The 15,614-nt window shown below is 46.7% G+C and overlaps 1 protein-coding gene across 1 annotated transcript; it reads right to left on the bottom strand.

Moving 5' to 3' along the window:
• Positions 1-4,461: 4,461 nt before the first annotated feature.
• On the bottom strand, positions 4,462-15,345 carry LOC143837238 (phospholipase A2 inhibitor and Ly6/PLAUR domain-containing protein-like). The gene is made up of 5 exons (XM_077336846.1): positions 15,188-15,345; positions 12,588-12,710; positions 9,432-9,584; positions 7,700-7,828; positions 4,462-4,936 (listed from the first exon to the last, which is right to left on the bottom strand). The coding sequence occupies exons 1-5, from the start codon at positions 15,243-15,245 to the stop codon at positions 4,800-4,802; spliced, it is 600 nt and encodes a 199-aa protein (XP_077192961.1). The 5' UTR covers positions 15,246-15,345; the 3' UTR covers positions 4,462-4,799.
• Positions 15,346-15,614: the final 269 nt, after the last annotated feature.

Genomic DNA, 15,614 nt, shown 5'->3' with positions numbered 1-15,614 from the left:
GTACCTTGTGGTTTCTAGCCAATGCTTTCTCCACTCATGAAGTTACACAAGGATAGAGTGTCTGATGTCCTGGCCAGGATTCCCAACCAGGGATTGTCTCTGAGTCCTCATGTCACAAAACACTATCCCTGTACTCAATATTCTTGTTTGTTTGTTTGTTTGTTTGTTTGCCGCCCTCCCTGAAGGCTCAGGGTGGTTTACAGGGAACAGGCAGACTCAATACGGTGTGGTTTGCCAGTGCCTTCCCCAGTCATTACCGTTTACCCCCCAGCAAGCTGGGTACTCATTTTCCTGACCTCGGAAGGATGGAAGGCTGAGTCAACCTTGAGCTGGCTGCTGGGATTGAACTCCCAGCCTCATGGGCAGAGCTTCAGACTGCATGTCTGCTGCCTTACCACTCTGCGCCACAAGAGGCTCATACTGCCTAACAAATTACCAAAAATTCTAGAAGAGGTTTTCAAATATATTTACTCACTGGTGGTCTCTAAGCAGTTGCTGGACAGATACTTGCCCTGGATGCTTTATACAGGTCCTGCAATGAACAGGGGGTGGGGCTAGTTGGCCTGTAGGGCCCCTTCTCACTGTAGGATTCTAGGAGTCTAATTCAGCAGTAGGATGAGCTGCCTAAGGAGGTGGTGAACTCTCCCTCACTGGCAATTTTCAAGCAGCGGCTGGACAGTTCCATATCCTGGATGCTTTAGGCTAATCCTTCATTGAGCAGGGGGTGGGTCTAGATGCCCTCATTGTCCCTTTCAACTCTAGGATTCTATGCTTCTATATAGGTGTGCATCATTGTCTGCCAAGACCAGCCCCAGCTCCTCCTTTGCACTGAAATGCCTGCACAAGAAAGGAATATGCATCTCTGCCCCAGCTTTCCTTGCCATAGATGGGCAGCAGCATGAGTCAAGAATGCCTGGACAGAGATGAGATACCAGTGAGGCTAAATTTAGCAGCATGCCCCCTTAGGAAGCTCTCTCTGCCCCACCTGCCTTACAGGGTGTCTGTTGTGGGGGACAGTAAGGGAAAGGTGTATGTATGCCACTTGGGACTCCTTCAGGTAGTGAAAAGTGGGGTATAAAAAAACCCAGCTCTTCTCTTCTTCTCTCCAAGCAGCCATTTCCTCCAGGGGAACTGATCTCTATAATCTGGAGATGACCTGTAATTCCAGGAGATCCCCAGGTCCTACCTGTGAGTGAGACTGGCATCCGTACTGCTCCCTTTAAGTATTTTAACAGTTCCTTCAATCGACAAGAGAATCAAAATCTATGGCATACTGCAAGTGCTGCTACCTGGAAGGGATTGAACCCAAATGAATGACAAAAAGAAAGGTTTGCAGACCTTACCAATGAGACTGCCTAGTTCCCAAGGGAAGATGTATTTTTATCCCAGTCTGGCCCTGAGTCTGTTACAGTGTTGACAGCCAAGTATATTTATGGGATTCATGCAACCAACCTTGAAACAGCTTGCCAGTTGCTTGTCTGCTTTATACGACACTACACTTGATCTTAGCCAAAAGGCCGAGAAGCGGTAGTGTCTGCGTTATATATTTATGTAGAATACAAAGCAGTATGTTCCCTTGCCCCCACAGGCCTTCAATTTGCCAGGACCAGAGCTAGGCTGTTCAAGGCTGGCACAAAATGCAGCTGCTAGAGTCCTCACAGATACATCTTGGAGGGCCCATATCCAACCTGTCCTGAGGCAGCTGCATTGGTTAACAATTGCTGCCCGGATCTGGTTCAAGGTTCCAGTTTTAACCTTTAAGGCCCTTCGCAGTCTGGGTCCCGCATACTTGAGGGACCGCCTGCCATCCTATGCCCCTCACAGGGCTTTACGTTCTTTGTGCACCAATATGTTGGTCATTCCTGGCCCCAGGGAAGTCTGGCTGGTCTCGACCAGTGCCAGGGCCTTTTCGGCTCTAGCCCCTACCTGGTGGAATGAGCTCCCAGAAGAGCTGTGGGCACCTGCGGGAGCTTTCAGCATTCCATACGGCCTGTGAAACAGAAATCTTACATCAGGTCCATGGTTGAGGCCAGTATGGCCAGTGAGATTTACATGGCCCCCCTTCCAGGTAATTCTGAGATGGTTGTGAGTGACATCTGCAGCCTCCTCCCTCCCACTCCAATACAAATTGTTGGGGTATTGAGAATAGTGATGTTTTTTTCCACCGTACCTTCTTCTCTCTTTTTTATCTGATTATTGATTGTAATTTTTATCAGGGTTTTTAATTAGGGGTTTATGGGTTTTTATCCTAATCTATGTAACCCGCCATGAGCCATCAGGGAGTGGTGGGTAATGAATCTAATAGATGATGGTGATGGTAGTGATGATGGTGGTGGTGGTGGTGATGATGATGATGATGATGATGATGGTTGCCAGCCTCAGATGGGACCTGGAGATCTCCCAGAATTAAAACTGATTACAACTAGAGGTTACATTTAAGTAAATCCAGGGCATTTCCGCACATTGAAAAAAATAGTGTTACACCAGCTTCTTACACTCCACAAGCACTGCTGGAAATGGTGGAAGAGAATGATGTCCTGTCAATCAAGCCAGGCAGCCAATCCCCTTTCTTCTTTTTTAAAGCTCCCGTGATGCCAGCTTTTGGCAGTTTGGTGTAGTGCCAGTTTGGTGTAGTGGTTAGGAGTGCGGACTTCTAATCTGGCATGCCAGGTTCGATTCTGCGCTCCCCCACATGCAGCCAGCTGGGTGACCTTGGGCTCGCCACGGCACTGATAAAACTGTTCTGACCGGGCAGTGATATCAGCGCTCTCTCAGCCTCACCCACCCCACAGGGTGTCTGTTGTGGGGAGAGGAATGGGAAGGCGACTGTAAGCCGCTTTGAGCCTCCTTCGGGTAGGGAAAAGTGGCATATAAGAACCAACTCTTCTTCTTCTTCTTCTTCTTCTTCTTCTTCTTCTTAATTCATACTTCTCCATTTAAATGCCTATGCATGTAATCATAAAAATATTTTTGGCTTTGCCTGCATGCTTATACACCTATTCATTTCTCCAGGCATTTAACTTTAAAAAAAATCCCATCCTTGGGAGAAAGGAGAGGGATGCCGGTATGATGGTAGGACAATGGAAGCGGAGATAGCACTTCTTTGCCTCCACACATTTCTTTTGCTAGTGTCCTACTGTTTTTTCTCCTGTAGCTTGCACTTTTAAGGTTGGGGAGTCCACTTTATACAATTCCCCAACTAGTGCTTTAAAATGGAGGATGTAGCCAGCCGTTTGTTGCCTGGATGCTGGATGTTGGTGATGTCATGGGGAGCAGTTGGAATATAACAACTACCTAAGGTAAGCATTTCACTATATTTAATGGGTGCAGAATGGCCCCTGTTCTGATCTGAAGGAACATGCATCTGGATATACCTAGGGCCATTCCGCACCCACTAAAAAAAGTGCAATTTTACCTTTCATAAACACCATATTTTTGGCGTTTGGCACAACATTGTGAACATCCAGTATTACAGCAGCAAACCAGCAGCTACATCCTCCATTTTAAAGCACTTGCATGGTATAAACTGGATTCCCCTTGCCATGTAGCGTGAACAGGAGGAGAGCAGCCAGCAAGACTCTCGCAAAAGACACATGCATTATCAAAGTGGCCAAAGTAATGAGATCTCCAGCTCCAGTGCCTGCCTTTGAGTCCCCCTCCCTCTCTCTTCACTCGGAACAGGGGTTTCTTTATTTTTCTTTTTTCTTTTAAAAAACTGCCTGGAGCAATGAATAGGCACACAATCGCCCAGGCAAAGCACAAAATAAACTTTTCCCCAACAGTTTGTCCATAACACATGCCTCTTCCGCACCCAAAAAAAAAAGGCTCCAGATTGCAAGAAGGCTTGTAGTAAAAGGAGCCCTATGCATCTATGAATAGATGCAGTTATGAATATGCATTTAAATGCATCTCATTTTAAATAATTAGCTTGCATCGCATTCCTTTTAAAAGAGGGAGAAAGGTGACTGGCCACCTGTCTTGATTGACAGGTGAAGAGAGGAGTGTATATAGGTCATTTCCCTCTTCCACCATTTCAAGCAGGTGTATGAAATGTCAGGAAGCCCAAGATGGCAGCAGAAGAGCTAGCAGGTGAGGAATTCCCGGAGGCATGGGGTTTTTTTAGTGTTATACCATTGCACTGGCCTAACCCTTTTTTTCCCTTTTTTTTTTTTTTACTGTGCGGAAGTTTTCCTAGTCTCTCAGTTCTTCCTGCTGAGAGGAACTTTGTTGGCTTCTGGGCTGACACTGAATTCAAACGTTCTTTTCATGCCTGCCTTTTAATTCTTGTATTTGTAAGCTTATTTATGACAATTCACAGATCTTTATTTCTGCCTTAATCCAAAACAAATTTTGAATCCAGTGGTGCCTTTAAGACCTCTTATGAGCAACTTTGGGAAAGTCACCCTTATCTTATTTTTAAAAAAATAAAAGAAAGATAACTGAGACACCATAAGCCTCCAAGGATTTTCGCATCTGCTTTTTGATGATTTATTTTTTTTTTGCAAGCAACTGAATAGAAATTCACCAAAGGCAGAAGATCTACAATCAAAGGACTTCAAAATCAGCAACAAATGTGCAAAAAGAGAGAAATGCAAGCAGAGCTATCACAATGAAAGTTGTTGCCTTCTATATATTGTAGGTGGTCTCCATTCAGTGGTAGAAATTAGCATAAACATTTTTATAGGTTAATTGGCCGTTATTTCCATGTTGGCATAACCCAAAAAGCAGCGACAAGAAGCTTTATGAAACATTCCTGCTTTTTCTTGTGTTTTTCGGGAATAGCGCCTTGAACTCCACTGTTAACCTTTATTTGCTGGCTTGCATATGATGCTTTGAGAACTCAGCACCACCCCAAGACTGTCTGTAATGGTGACCATGGTCCGTGCGGAGCTAGCACAAAAAGATTTGGTGGCGCATCCAGCATGGATGATGTTACCTATGCAAGGCAAGAGAAAATTTGTTAGGTAGTCTGTTGGAGTTGGTAAGTTTAAAACATCAAAAGAATGACTCTCCCTATGTTAAGTGCACAAAGCAGGCTACAGTGCATTTCTAGCACCTGTGAGTTCTTGCTTTCTATTTTTTGTCGCCATTACCCCCTCGCCCCCACTTGCTTTATCCTTCTAGTCTCTTTATGAGCTCCACCCCACCACCAGAATTCCCATCTCCATAAACCAGTATCCCTCAAAAAGGTACCTGCCAGGTATGCTTTATGGTTGCCAACCTCCAGCTACATAGCTACACAATTGAAGCAGTGACCACTTTACTGAAGAGTTATTGCCAATGTGATATGCTTTACCTTTAGAATTGAAATGAATACTGGTGATGTTAAATCTTAATATTAAGACTACAATTGCAAACCCCTGAAGAAATAACAGAAAGCGGGATTGAATACCTGGAGCCCCGTTCTAGTTGCAAAATTATTTAAATAACCTAGAACTGCATTTAATAAATCTCAAGAAGATACCACTTTTTACTTATTGGTTTTGTTTGCTTTTGGGTGAACCTCCAGCTACAGCCCAGAGTTTTCTCGAACTACAAAGATCGGTTCCCTTGAACGGTCTGTGGGACTCCATAGATCAGGGGTGCCCCAAAAGGGGTATCTGTGGGTACCATGTTCCCCTCCAATACATTTTCTGGTGCCTGCCAAGTGCAAAGGGGACAGGTAGGGATTTTGCCCAACAAGGATCCTGATTGGCTGTTGGAGATTTGATTGGCTATGCAATTTTTTTTAAAGAGCATTGCTTTGGCAGCAACTGCTACTGCAGAACAAGAATCTTAACTGTATGGCTGAAGATAAGTAGCAGCAGTCCTTTTCACTAGCAGGTGGCGAGTTTACCAGAAATGACACCAACCCAGCTTTTGGCAACAAAATGGCCGCAGCCGTTTATTACCCCGGACCCCTCCAGCCGGAGGGTTGGCCCGAATGCAGGAAAGGGAGCCTCCCTTCGCCAGCCGTCCGGCTGACAACCTTAACCGCGGCGCTCCGGCTCCATACCTCTCTCCCAGCCGGGAGGATGGGACACCTTCCTCCGCAGAATCCTTGGGAAGCGACCTGGAAGGACCCAACGGGCGTCCGCCTCCATCAGGTCCCCGATTCGCTTGGCCCCGGGCCCCTGGCTTCCCAGCCGGGTAGGCCGCGCCCGGTTATGGCCGGTCTCATTAATGAGACCCCCCCTTTTCCGGGGAGTCCCGTGCGCAAACGGGCTCCCCGCCAAAAGGCTCCCTTCCTGGCATAACCCGCAGCTGCGACGAAAACATAATAAAAAGGGAGGGATAGGGAGGGTAGCTGTCCGGGTGGCGAGCAGAGGGCGAAGAGGGCGGGCTGCCTCTTCCCGGCCTATTTAGGTCCGGCAGCCCCGCTCTTCTCCGACAGGCCGCGGCGCGGCCTGATGACGCGGCTGGGCCCGCGCTGTCTCTGCCGCCCCCGCGGCGTCAACGGCGGCTGCGCTTAATCGCGGCCGTGATTTGTGATTACTTCCACCTTCTGTGGCAGCTATTTTGTGCTTGCCATTTTGTGACTGCACTCAGCATCCTGGGTCAGATTTCAAAAGGTTAGGCACCCCAGTCATAGATTGTAGTTCAAACAACAACTAAAAGGGGGGAGGCAACCTAGAATAGAGTTGAGAACCTAAAAAAGTTGAGAAAGCTACAACTATATATATATAAAATGTCGGTCAGCCATATATCAATTAGTTATATCCCCAACACCTCATGTATTCATTTATTAAACCTGTTCTCCTCTAGATACCCCCCGTTTAGGTTTTTCCTTCTAAGATCATTTATGGCTGCCCTTCAGACCTCTCCTCACTGGATTTCCAGCTACTCTACCTCGGGACTCTCTCCTATCCATTCTTAATTTGAGCCATGGATGGTGTGGAATGGTAGGCTAGAAGCGTGCCTCTGAGCACGCATGGAGTTTCTTCTGCTCCCCACTGAGAGACCAAAGATCACCTTCCGCATACTTAATGCAAGATAGCAGAAACTGAAACTAGCAAGGAGCTTTGTTTTAGCAATGTTCTGCATAAGGGCTGGACAGCTGTGAATTATGGTTTAAATCTTGTAATGATTACCCTATATACTCGTGTATAAGCCTAGTTTTCCAGCACCTTTTTTCAGACTGAAAAAGCCCTCCTTGGCTTATGTGCAGGTATATATGGTAATTAAAAGCCTGCTCCAGCCAGCCAATCGTTGCTCTGGCAATTTGTAGGACATCAACAGCTTGACTGAGGAACTCTGATCTTTCTTCCCTTTTGCCTTCACTTCTTCGTCTTCTTAATCACTTCTTCCAAACTATTCTTTTGGTTTCTGTGGGTGAAAAACGGGGTACAAAAACCAGCAGCTATTCATCCTCTGGACTTTTCTGTATTTGTTGGGGGGGGGGGGGGCTGGATGGGAGAGCCTGTGATGATGGCGCATTTCTGGCTTATATGCCAGTCAATAAGTTTGCCCAGATTTTGTGGTTAAATTAGGTTCCTTGGCTTATATGTGGGTCCGCTTATATGTGAGTATACAGCCTAGTGTGGATATTTTTAATGTGAGCATAGTTTATATTTTTGCATTACATATATGATGTTCATCAGCCCGAGCCATATTGTGGGGAGTTATACAAATTCTAATAATAATAACAACAACAACAGTATTGTTATCTGACATAATCATAGTCCAAAACTTGACACATCAATAGATGAACTGGACTTACCGGTGGCCCTGAGAAAACACTGGTCTTCCACTCCTTTGCAATGGATGGTCTCTTCTGGGCATGGGTTAGAGCGGGTGGTGCTGCAGGAGGGACACCGGAACCCATTGGGGGCTTCATTCCAAACTGGCACTGGAAGCAAACAGCCAATCACCAGTTTTAATAGCTTAAAGATCAGGCAGAGAAGTACACAGAGAAGAATGCAAAACATGGTGCCTACGTTTCCCAGTGAAATCAAACTGGATTTTACCAATCCTATGACAAGTTACATCTGAAGAAACCCATGGAGTCACAGAAATAAGAAAGTAAGAGAAGCCATGTTTGGATCAGCCCCATCCTTTGCCACATGGGGGTTATGCAGGTGATTGGACCATCTTTTGGAAATTTTAAAACAGAGATTGGACAGCCGTCTGATGGAGAGGCTGATTCTGTGAAGGCTTAAGGGGGTGGCAGGTGACAGTGGATGAGCAATAGGATTATGAGTGTCCTGCATTGTGCAGGGGGCTTTGACTAGATGACCCAGGAGGTCCCTTCCAACTCTATTGTTCTATGATTCTATGAGTAGATGACCCTGGAGGTCCTTCCAACTCTATGATTCTACGATTCACAGTTACCAAAACTGAGGGGTCATCAAGAGGTCCACCAGTGGTGCCAGAACTCCAGAAGCCCTCGTACTCTTGCCCCCCTAAGCACCAAGAATACAGAGCATCACTACCCCAGACATAATATTCCGTTTCCACCTTGTAGTGCGGGGGTAGTCAAACTGCGGCCCTCCAGATGTCCATGGACTACAATACCCAGAAACCCCTGCCAGCATTCGCTGGCAGGGGCTTCTGGGAATTGTAGTCCATGGACATCTGGAGGGCCGCAGTTTGACTACCCCTGTTGTAGCTAATAGGCACTGAGGGACCTCTGCTCCATATCTTTATGCAGTGAATTACTGATTTTTAATCTCTGATGAGGCATTCTTGTGGATGCTGGAAGAAGTTAAAACATGCTAACCATCAAGAGAATGACTAGAAATCAAGGAGGACTGTTAAATATATGGGGAACTGGATCTGTGATTGAAATGTGGACTTCGCTGCCAGAAGATTATTAATGGCCGCAGGAATAAATGGAATAAATGGCATCAATGGCTACTAGCCATGGTGACCAACCCCCATATTCAGAGCCTCTAAGAGAGCTAGCATGGTGTGGTGGTCAGCAATGGTGGAGAACGAGGTTTGATTCCCCATTCCTCCACATGCAGCTAGCTGGGTGACCTTGGGACAGTCCCAGTCCTGTTAGAGCTGTTCTCACAGAGAAGTTCTGTCAAAGCTCTCTCAGCCCCACCTACTTCACAGGGTACCTGTTGAGAGGAGACAAAAGGGAAGGCCATTATAAGCCATTTTGAGACTCCTTTGGGTAGTAAAAAGCTGGATACAAAAAAAAAATCAGCTTTTTTCTTCTTCTCTAAATCCCAGAGGCAGGAAGCAACATTGGGAAAAGGCATCTGTGCTGTGCTGATGACTATGCAGAGGAACTAGTTGGGCATTGTGTGAAACAGGATGCTGGGCTATAGGAACCACTGGTCTGATCCAGCAGGACTCTTATGTTCTCATCTGTGAGAGTGACCACTGCTCAGTGACCAATGTAATTGTAGACTCTAGAAAGTCTCTGGTTCAGGTCCCTTCATCTCCAGCTAAAAGGATCTCAGGCAGTAAAGCTGGAGACATATCTGCACATGAATACCTACCTGCCGGGATCACTGCATTGCAGGCATCTGTAGTGCAACAGATGCTCTTCCCAGTCTCCTTCAGTCCATTTTTAAGATGCATAAATATATCTCCAGGAACACAACTCTCTCTCTTTGCACAAGTCTTTTTGACGGTTCTCACTGTCTTTCCAGCTATACCCCAGAAACAGGAAGAAATAGGAATTCGTTAGAGGTTTGTTTGTTCAGATATTCACACGTCAATATGTTGAAACCTGAGCAAAAAAAAAAGAAACTCTTCTATTCTTTCCTTGTGAAAGTCACTGAAAACTAATCCAGGCTTAAGGACAAGAAGACTGAGATTTGCTAATGTTTGGAAAGATTGACTTCTGTTTATTATTACGGTATTTATTTATTATTATTTATTTATTGTATTTCTATACCACCCTCCCGTAACGCTCAGGTCGGTTTACGTAAAACATAGAACCTTGTAAACATAACAACAATAAGCATCACAATAAGAAGTAGTATTGAGTAACAATATAACAATTAACAATACAATATAACTGTCATGAACTAGGCAGAGGATACCTCTGTAAAGTCACTGGAGTGGCAATAAAAAAGCACTATGCATGTCTGATTAGATGCATAGGCTTTTCAATGGAGAAGTATTTATTTTTGAAAAATAACGGGCCTCACAGGCCCTTTAAAGTGGGGGTCGTCAACCCCTGGGCTGCGGCCCGATATCGGGCCATGAAAGCCTCGGCACCGGGCCGCTGGCTTCCGCGCCTCCCTCTCCAGCCCCCTGCTTCGGCAGCCAATTTGCTCACGGCCCAGCGCTGTGGTGAAAGAGAGGAAGGCGCAGCCACCAGCATGCCAGTGGGCGCAAATGTGCATGTGTGGTGCCCAAACCTCACTCTCCCTCCACCCCCGCAGGCTGGTCCCCAGCCTTTAAAAGATTGGGGGCCGCTGCTTTAAAGCATGAGGAAAGGGGATTGGCTGCCTGGCTTGATTGACAGGCGGATGAGAGTCACGTATAAATTGCTCTCTTCCACCATTTCTAAAAGCACTTGTGGAGGAGGAGAAGTGTGAAACGGCGGTAGAAAAGAGCGAGATAGCAAAAGAGGTGAGGAGGGGCCAGGAGGCATGATTTTATTTAGCGTTAAGCCACTCAGCTGGCATAACACTATTTTTAAAGATGTACGAAAATGCTCTTCTTCTTCTAAAATGCACTCTCGGGAAAGGCTTGTTGAAGCTCCGCTTCTGGTCATCAAGTACTGGAATAGATATAAATTCAAAGAGCGAGAAATCCTAAGAGTTCTTAAGTAAGGGCTTTAACTTAAGTAAGGGCTTTAACTCATACATACAGTGCAAATGAAAGCTTTGTTTACAATCGGCAATTTTGATAGTAGACTCTGGCTTCAGTTGAGTGTGATTGAATTCTGGATTCAGCCCACTGGCATTTATAAGACCAACAAAGTTTAGTTCTAAGTTTTTCTGTGTACCTGGAGGGGTGTTCATGCATACAAAAGCTAATCGCCAGAATAAAAATTTGTTGGCCTTAAAGGTGCCACAGGGTTCAAACTTTGTTCTGTGGCTTCAGACCAACACAGCTACACACACACAAACACAAAGAATTAGAGTTTGGTTTTGAATGTATTTTTCTGGCTTTGTAAGATTGTTGTTGTTGGATTTATTGCCCGCCACTGAGACTAGCCGGCTCATGGCGGGTTACAAAATAAAAACCGCACAATAAAATCTCATTAATCCCAACCATTAAATCCCCACAGTGGCAAAAATATACGCTTAACTCCCTAGCCCCCTACCCCGTTCCCTCAGATCAACAACCCGCCCTCTACCAACCTGTGCCTCGGGAAAGGGTGTTAATGGAGAGATAGCCTGATGTTCCGGGTTTTCCGAGGAGGGTCCCCCTGATCTTATCTGCCCCAGCCTTAACTGAATACCTGGCAGAAGAGTCCCCTCATGCAGGCCCTGTGGAAATGTGGGAGCTCAGCTCTTTCAGGAGCTCATTCCACCAGGTGGGGGCCAGGACCAAAAAGGCCCTGGCCCTGATCAAGGCCAGGCGCACTTCCCACAGGCCAAGGATCACCGACAAATTTGCGCCGCAGAGCAATGGGCTCTGCGGGGGGGGGGGTATGGCGATAGGTGGTTCTCAGATATGTGGGGCCCAGTCCGCAGATGGACTTAAAGGTCAATACCAGAACTTTGAACTTGATCTGGGATGCAACTGGCAACCTGCGCTGCTGCCTCAGCACTGGCTGGATATGTCATATAAAAATGTGATATTTATTTATTTATATTTATATACCACTCTTCCCTGAGGCTCAGGGCAGTTTACATAAAAGCAGAACTGGGAACAGTACAGATAACTCAGTAATTATAAATGGCAACAACACAGTGATGACAATCTTTACACCGCTTCGCGGGAGTGGTATAAATAAAGTAGTAAGGGGTGTGGGGGAGAGCTCGGTCTGGGATGGGGGGCAGCCGATTGGGCCCTCCGCTTGTCAGTCCGGGGGGAGGGGCCAATTTGCGCCCGGACTGAAGACCCCAAGCTGCGTTGCCTTTGGCCGACAGCCGCCATTACATGGCTGCTCGGCAACAAGGCGGGTAGGCACCCACCTTTCTCAACCCCCAACTCTTCCCCCTCTCACCACTCAACCCCGTGCTCTGCCGCCGCCGCTTCCCTCCCCCCAAACACTCAGCTGCCCACCCTTCTCAACCCCCAAAGTTGGTAAAATACCAGCCGCGCTACTGTTGTGATCTGAGCCTCCATTGAGAGGGAGGCAATGAGAATCACGCCCAGGTTCCTGGTGGAGTGAGCTGCACTCCATCCAGGTTGAACCATCACTTGAACCCTTCCTGCTCAGCCACAGGACCTCCGTCTTTGAAGGAGTGAGCTTCAGACAACTCAGCTTGAGCCATCTCGTCACTGCTTCCAGGCAGATGGCTAATGCTTCAGGGGGACCGTCAGGGTGGCCATCCGTCAAGCTGGGTGTCATCAGCATATTGGTGACAACCCTGCCCAAGCATAAATACGGATGTGTGATACACTGTAAGGCATAATTGATTTATATGTGATAAGCAAGTGAATCTGTAAGAAGGAGAACTGATTTCTTTGTGGGTGCCCCACCAGACCTTGAACCATCTGCCCAATTTGTGGGCCAGTTTACTTACACCGTGTCACTTCCATCACCAACAATCCACAAGCGTCATACTCGGGGCCGCAGGTCTTGAGAGAGGTACTCCGTTTACTGAAAGTTCTGATGCTGTGAGACACCTCACACCGAATAGGAGACCCTGGAGGATGGTATAGAAAGCGGAGTAGAAAAACAGATTGAAGAAAACACTCCAAATCATTCCCCTTCCAACCTCTTTCCTCTCATGTTTCTGGCTTGGTTTTATTTAGTCTGGAAAACAAATATGGATGCTGAGTAGGGCTGTGAGTTTCGGCCCCCAAGCAGCTGTTCATGCCCGAAATGACCAGCGCCACGGCATGGGGAAAGGGGCAGCACCGGTGTGCCAGTTGGTGCAAGCACACAGGAGCAGAGCTCTGTGCCTGCGTGCGGACACTGGGTCACGTGCCGCCACCGGTGCCACCCAGAAGCACACAACCCTAATCCTGAGTGTGGGATGGCTTGAGACAGGAGGAATGAGCAAGAAAAAATTATTCTGGCTCATTTTCTTTGAGGTTTTCAATCCTCCTTCCCCAAAGAGATTTCCATCTAGTCCGCCCCTGCTGAATGCAAGGGAGTCACAACTACCTGCCCCCCACAGTGACCCCAATTCCATGCCCAGGTGATGCCCCTCCAAACCTTCTGGTCTGGCCTGGAAGAGATTCACCTTCTGACCCCAAAGTGGCAATCAGCATTCCCCTGGGCATGCAAAAAAGGACCAAGCACCAAGCATCGTTTTTTTAAAATTATTATTATTAGTCTTTAGTTGTAGAATAATATTTTGCTATTACTAAGGGCATTCTCAGAAACTCAAGTGGGGTGACTCCTTGAATGGGAGACCACCAATAAACTCTCTCCAGAAGAAGGCAATGGCCAATCACCTCTCCTCCTTACTTGCCCTTGCTGGGGTTGCCATAAGTGGGCCGTATCTATGTATATAAGGACAATCTACTCCACATTTTGTCTAGAAGCAGAGAATGGATATTTTTCCTCCTACAGATAATCCTGTGGTGCTCTGTCAATTAATTTTTCTTAATTCTGCTCAGGGGCCATTACACACCTCCCTCTTGGGACCATGGAATGGATCCAGCCAGCTTTTTTACTCAGACTTCCCCAATTCTCCTCCTCCTTACAGCCCCCCATCCCAAAATGGCATCTGTTTACAAAGGTCCTGTGATCCCCAGCATATCCATTTGGGTGACCAAAGGGATGTTTTCTCCCCACTTCTTTGCTAAGACAAACACTGGTTGGATCCAACCCCATGTCTGCTAAATTCCAGAGAGAGTGGAGAATGAGAGCTTCAGTTTTATAAGAAGTTAAAATGTTTGCAATGTGTTCGTCTCTGCTTCTTCTGTCTGCAGTGTGTTTGTTTTCCATCCCAGGTGTGATGAAGTTTTCAAGACTGGTGGCTATCACTCAAAGGATCTTCCCCAACTCAATTCTGGCTACAAAATTTGAGTCCAAGGCTACCTTGAAAACCAACAAAGATTTATTCAAGGCGCGAGCTTTCGAGAGCAGGCATGCTTCCTCAGGCTAGGGAACAGGGATCTTAAGAGATCATAAGAGTACAGCTATGAGGAGAAAGTAAATTAGGAAACAACATCAGAAGTCCAAATTTGCAGTATAATAATTCTTTGCTACAGAGCCAGTCAGTTCTATGGGTTCAATTGTCATTTACAAAAATATTGGGGCAATAAAAATGTAAAGTTAGTGATTAATGGCAGACACTTTCCCAGTTGTGAAAAGAATTAAAATGACTTCTTGTTAGCCCCATCCATCTCCACCCAATGTGGATGACACTTTCCAAGTGGGATCTGGGGATACCTATCCAAGATATTTTCCCAAATCTCCAGAAGTTCCCCACATTTCATCTGGCAAGCCAAAGGCCAAGAGCACGGCCATATGGAATGGGGCAAATCCCTACTTCTACATGATGCAGCCACTGGGCAGGCATCCTCCCAGGCCTGCCTTGGATCAGGACCTCAGTTGCCCGGTGCTAAGGGAATGTGGGAGACAGCCTGTCCCACAGCACATCTGTGTGGACAGGGAAGAGTTGGCCTTATAGGCCTGGCTCCTCCCTGCCCTACGGTGGGCCAGAGGGGCAAAGAATGCCCCAGTCAGCTTCACGGCACTTTGCTGCACCACAGGGCAGACTGGGACATTCATTTTTATTTTGCAGGGAGGTGGGACTGCATGGAATGCAATCCCACCCTCCTGCAAAATAACTCCCTGTGCCCTCCTGCATGGCAGAACCATTCCACCTCTGCTTTGTTTCCTGTGGGGACCCATTTCAGTTCTGGAGTGTATCTGGTACTGAAATGTGTCCCCCCCCCATAGGGACACAGTAAACTGTGGAGCTTTATACTCTGCAACACCACACCGCCGGCAGCCTGGCACAGCCACCGCTGTGCGGAATGGGCCTGAATGAGGAATACAGTTTCTAGAAATTCATCCGTCCAGAAGACATCAAAATTACCTTGAAGAAATGGAGAGGGTTAAGGGAACCGGTCGTGAATCGAGCATTATAAAAAGCCATGGAATGTGGAAAACAAAGCAAAATGTAAACATTTCCCCCATTTGTTGCATTGCCTCATAACTCACCTGTTCTAGCTATGGCAAATATAATGGCCAAGAGGAAGAGTGCACCAGGAGCTGCCATGGTGCTGTCCGGAGTTCGTGATGCTGCCAGACCCACTTGGATTCTCTGGTCTTCAGAGCTTTCCAGCCAGGGAGTTTTATAGGAATGGCAAAGCTGTAGCCTGACTTCCTTTTGGCTGAGCTACTCAATTTCTTATCATTTCAAAGCAGTGGAATGCATGCCAGTGGTTTCCAAACAACCATCTTGACCTTTGATGATGGCAGAACCACTAAGAACATGCAAATCTTGCTCTAAGTGTCTCGCTTTCAGAGAATCAGGGTTTCTCTTATATTTTGTGTGCCAATTTCCTTTTGGTAGGTAAGCAACTCTAGAACGTATTATTCTAAATTTGATACTCTGCTGTGAGTGAGGCGTAAAGCTGATGCAGCT

The sequence above is a fragment of the Paroedura picta genome, chromosome 5 (genome assembly GCF_049243985.1).
Source record: "Paroedura picta isolate Pp20150507F chromosome 5, Ppicta_v3.0, whole genome shotgun sequence".
In the NCBI taxonomy this organism is placed as follows: Eukaryota; Metazoa; Chordata; class Lepidosauria; order Squamata; family Gekkonidae; genus Paroedura; species Paroedura picta.
Note: the sequence above shows the minus strand (reverse complement) of the source record. Positions and strands in the feature narration are given on the sequence as shown.

Bases quoted from the DNA above. Each gene is read 5' to 3' on its own strand.
- LOC143837238 (XM_077336846.1), bottom strand. From the start codon at position 15,245: ATGGCAGCTCCTGGTGCACTCTTCCTCTTGGCCATTATATTTGCCATA. The intron at 7,829-9,431 runs GTAGGTATTCAT...GTTTGCTTCCAG, and splicing joins CAATGCAGTGATCCCGGCAG to TGCCAGTTTGGAATGAAGCC. The intron at 4,937-7,699 runs GTAAGTCCAGTT...TGCCTTGCATAG, and splicing joins GTGTTTTCTCAGGGCCACCG to GTAACATCATCCATGCTGGA.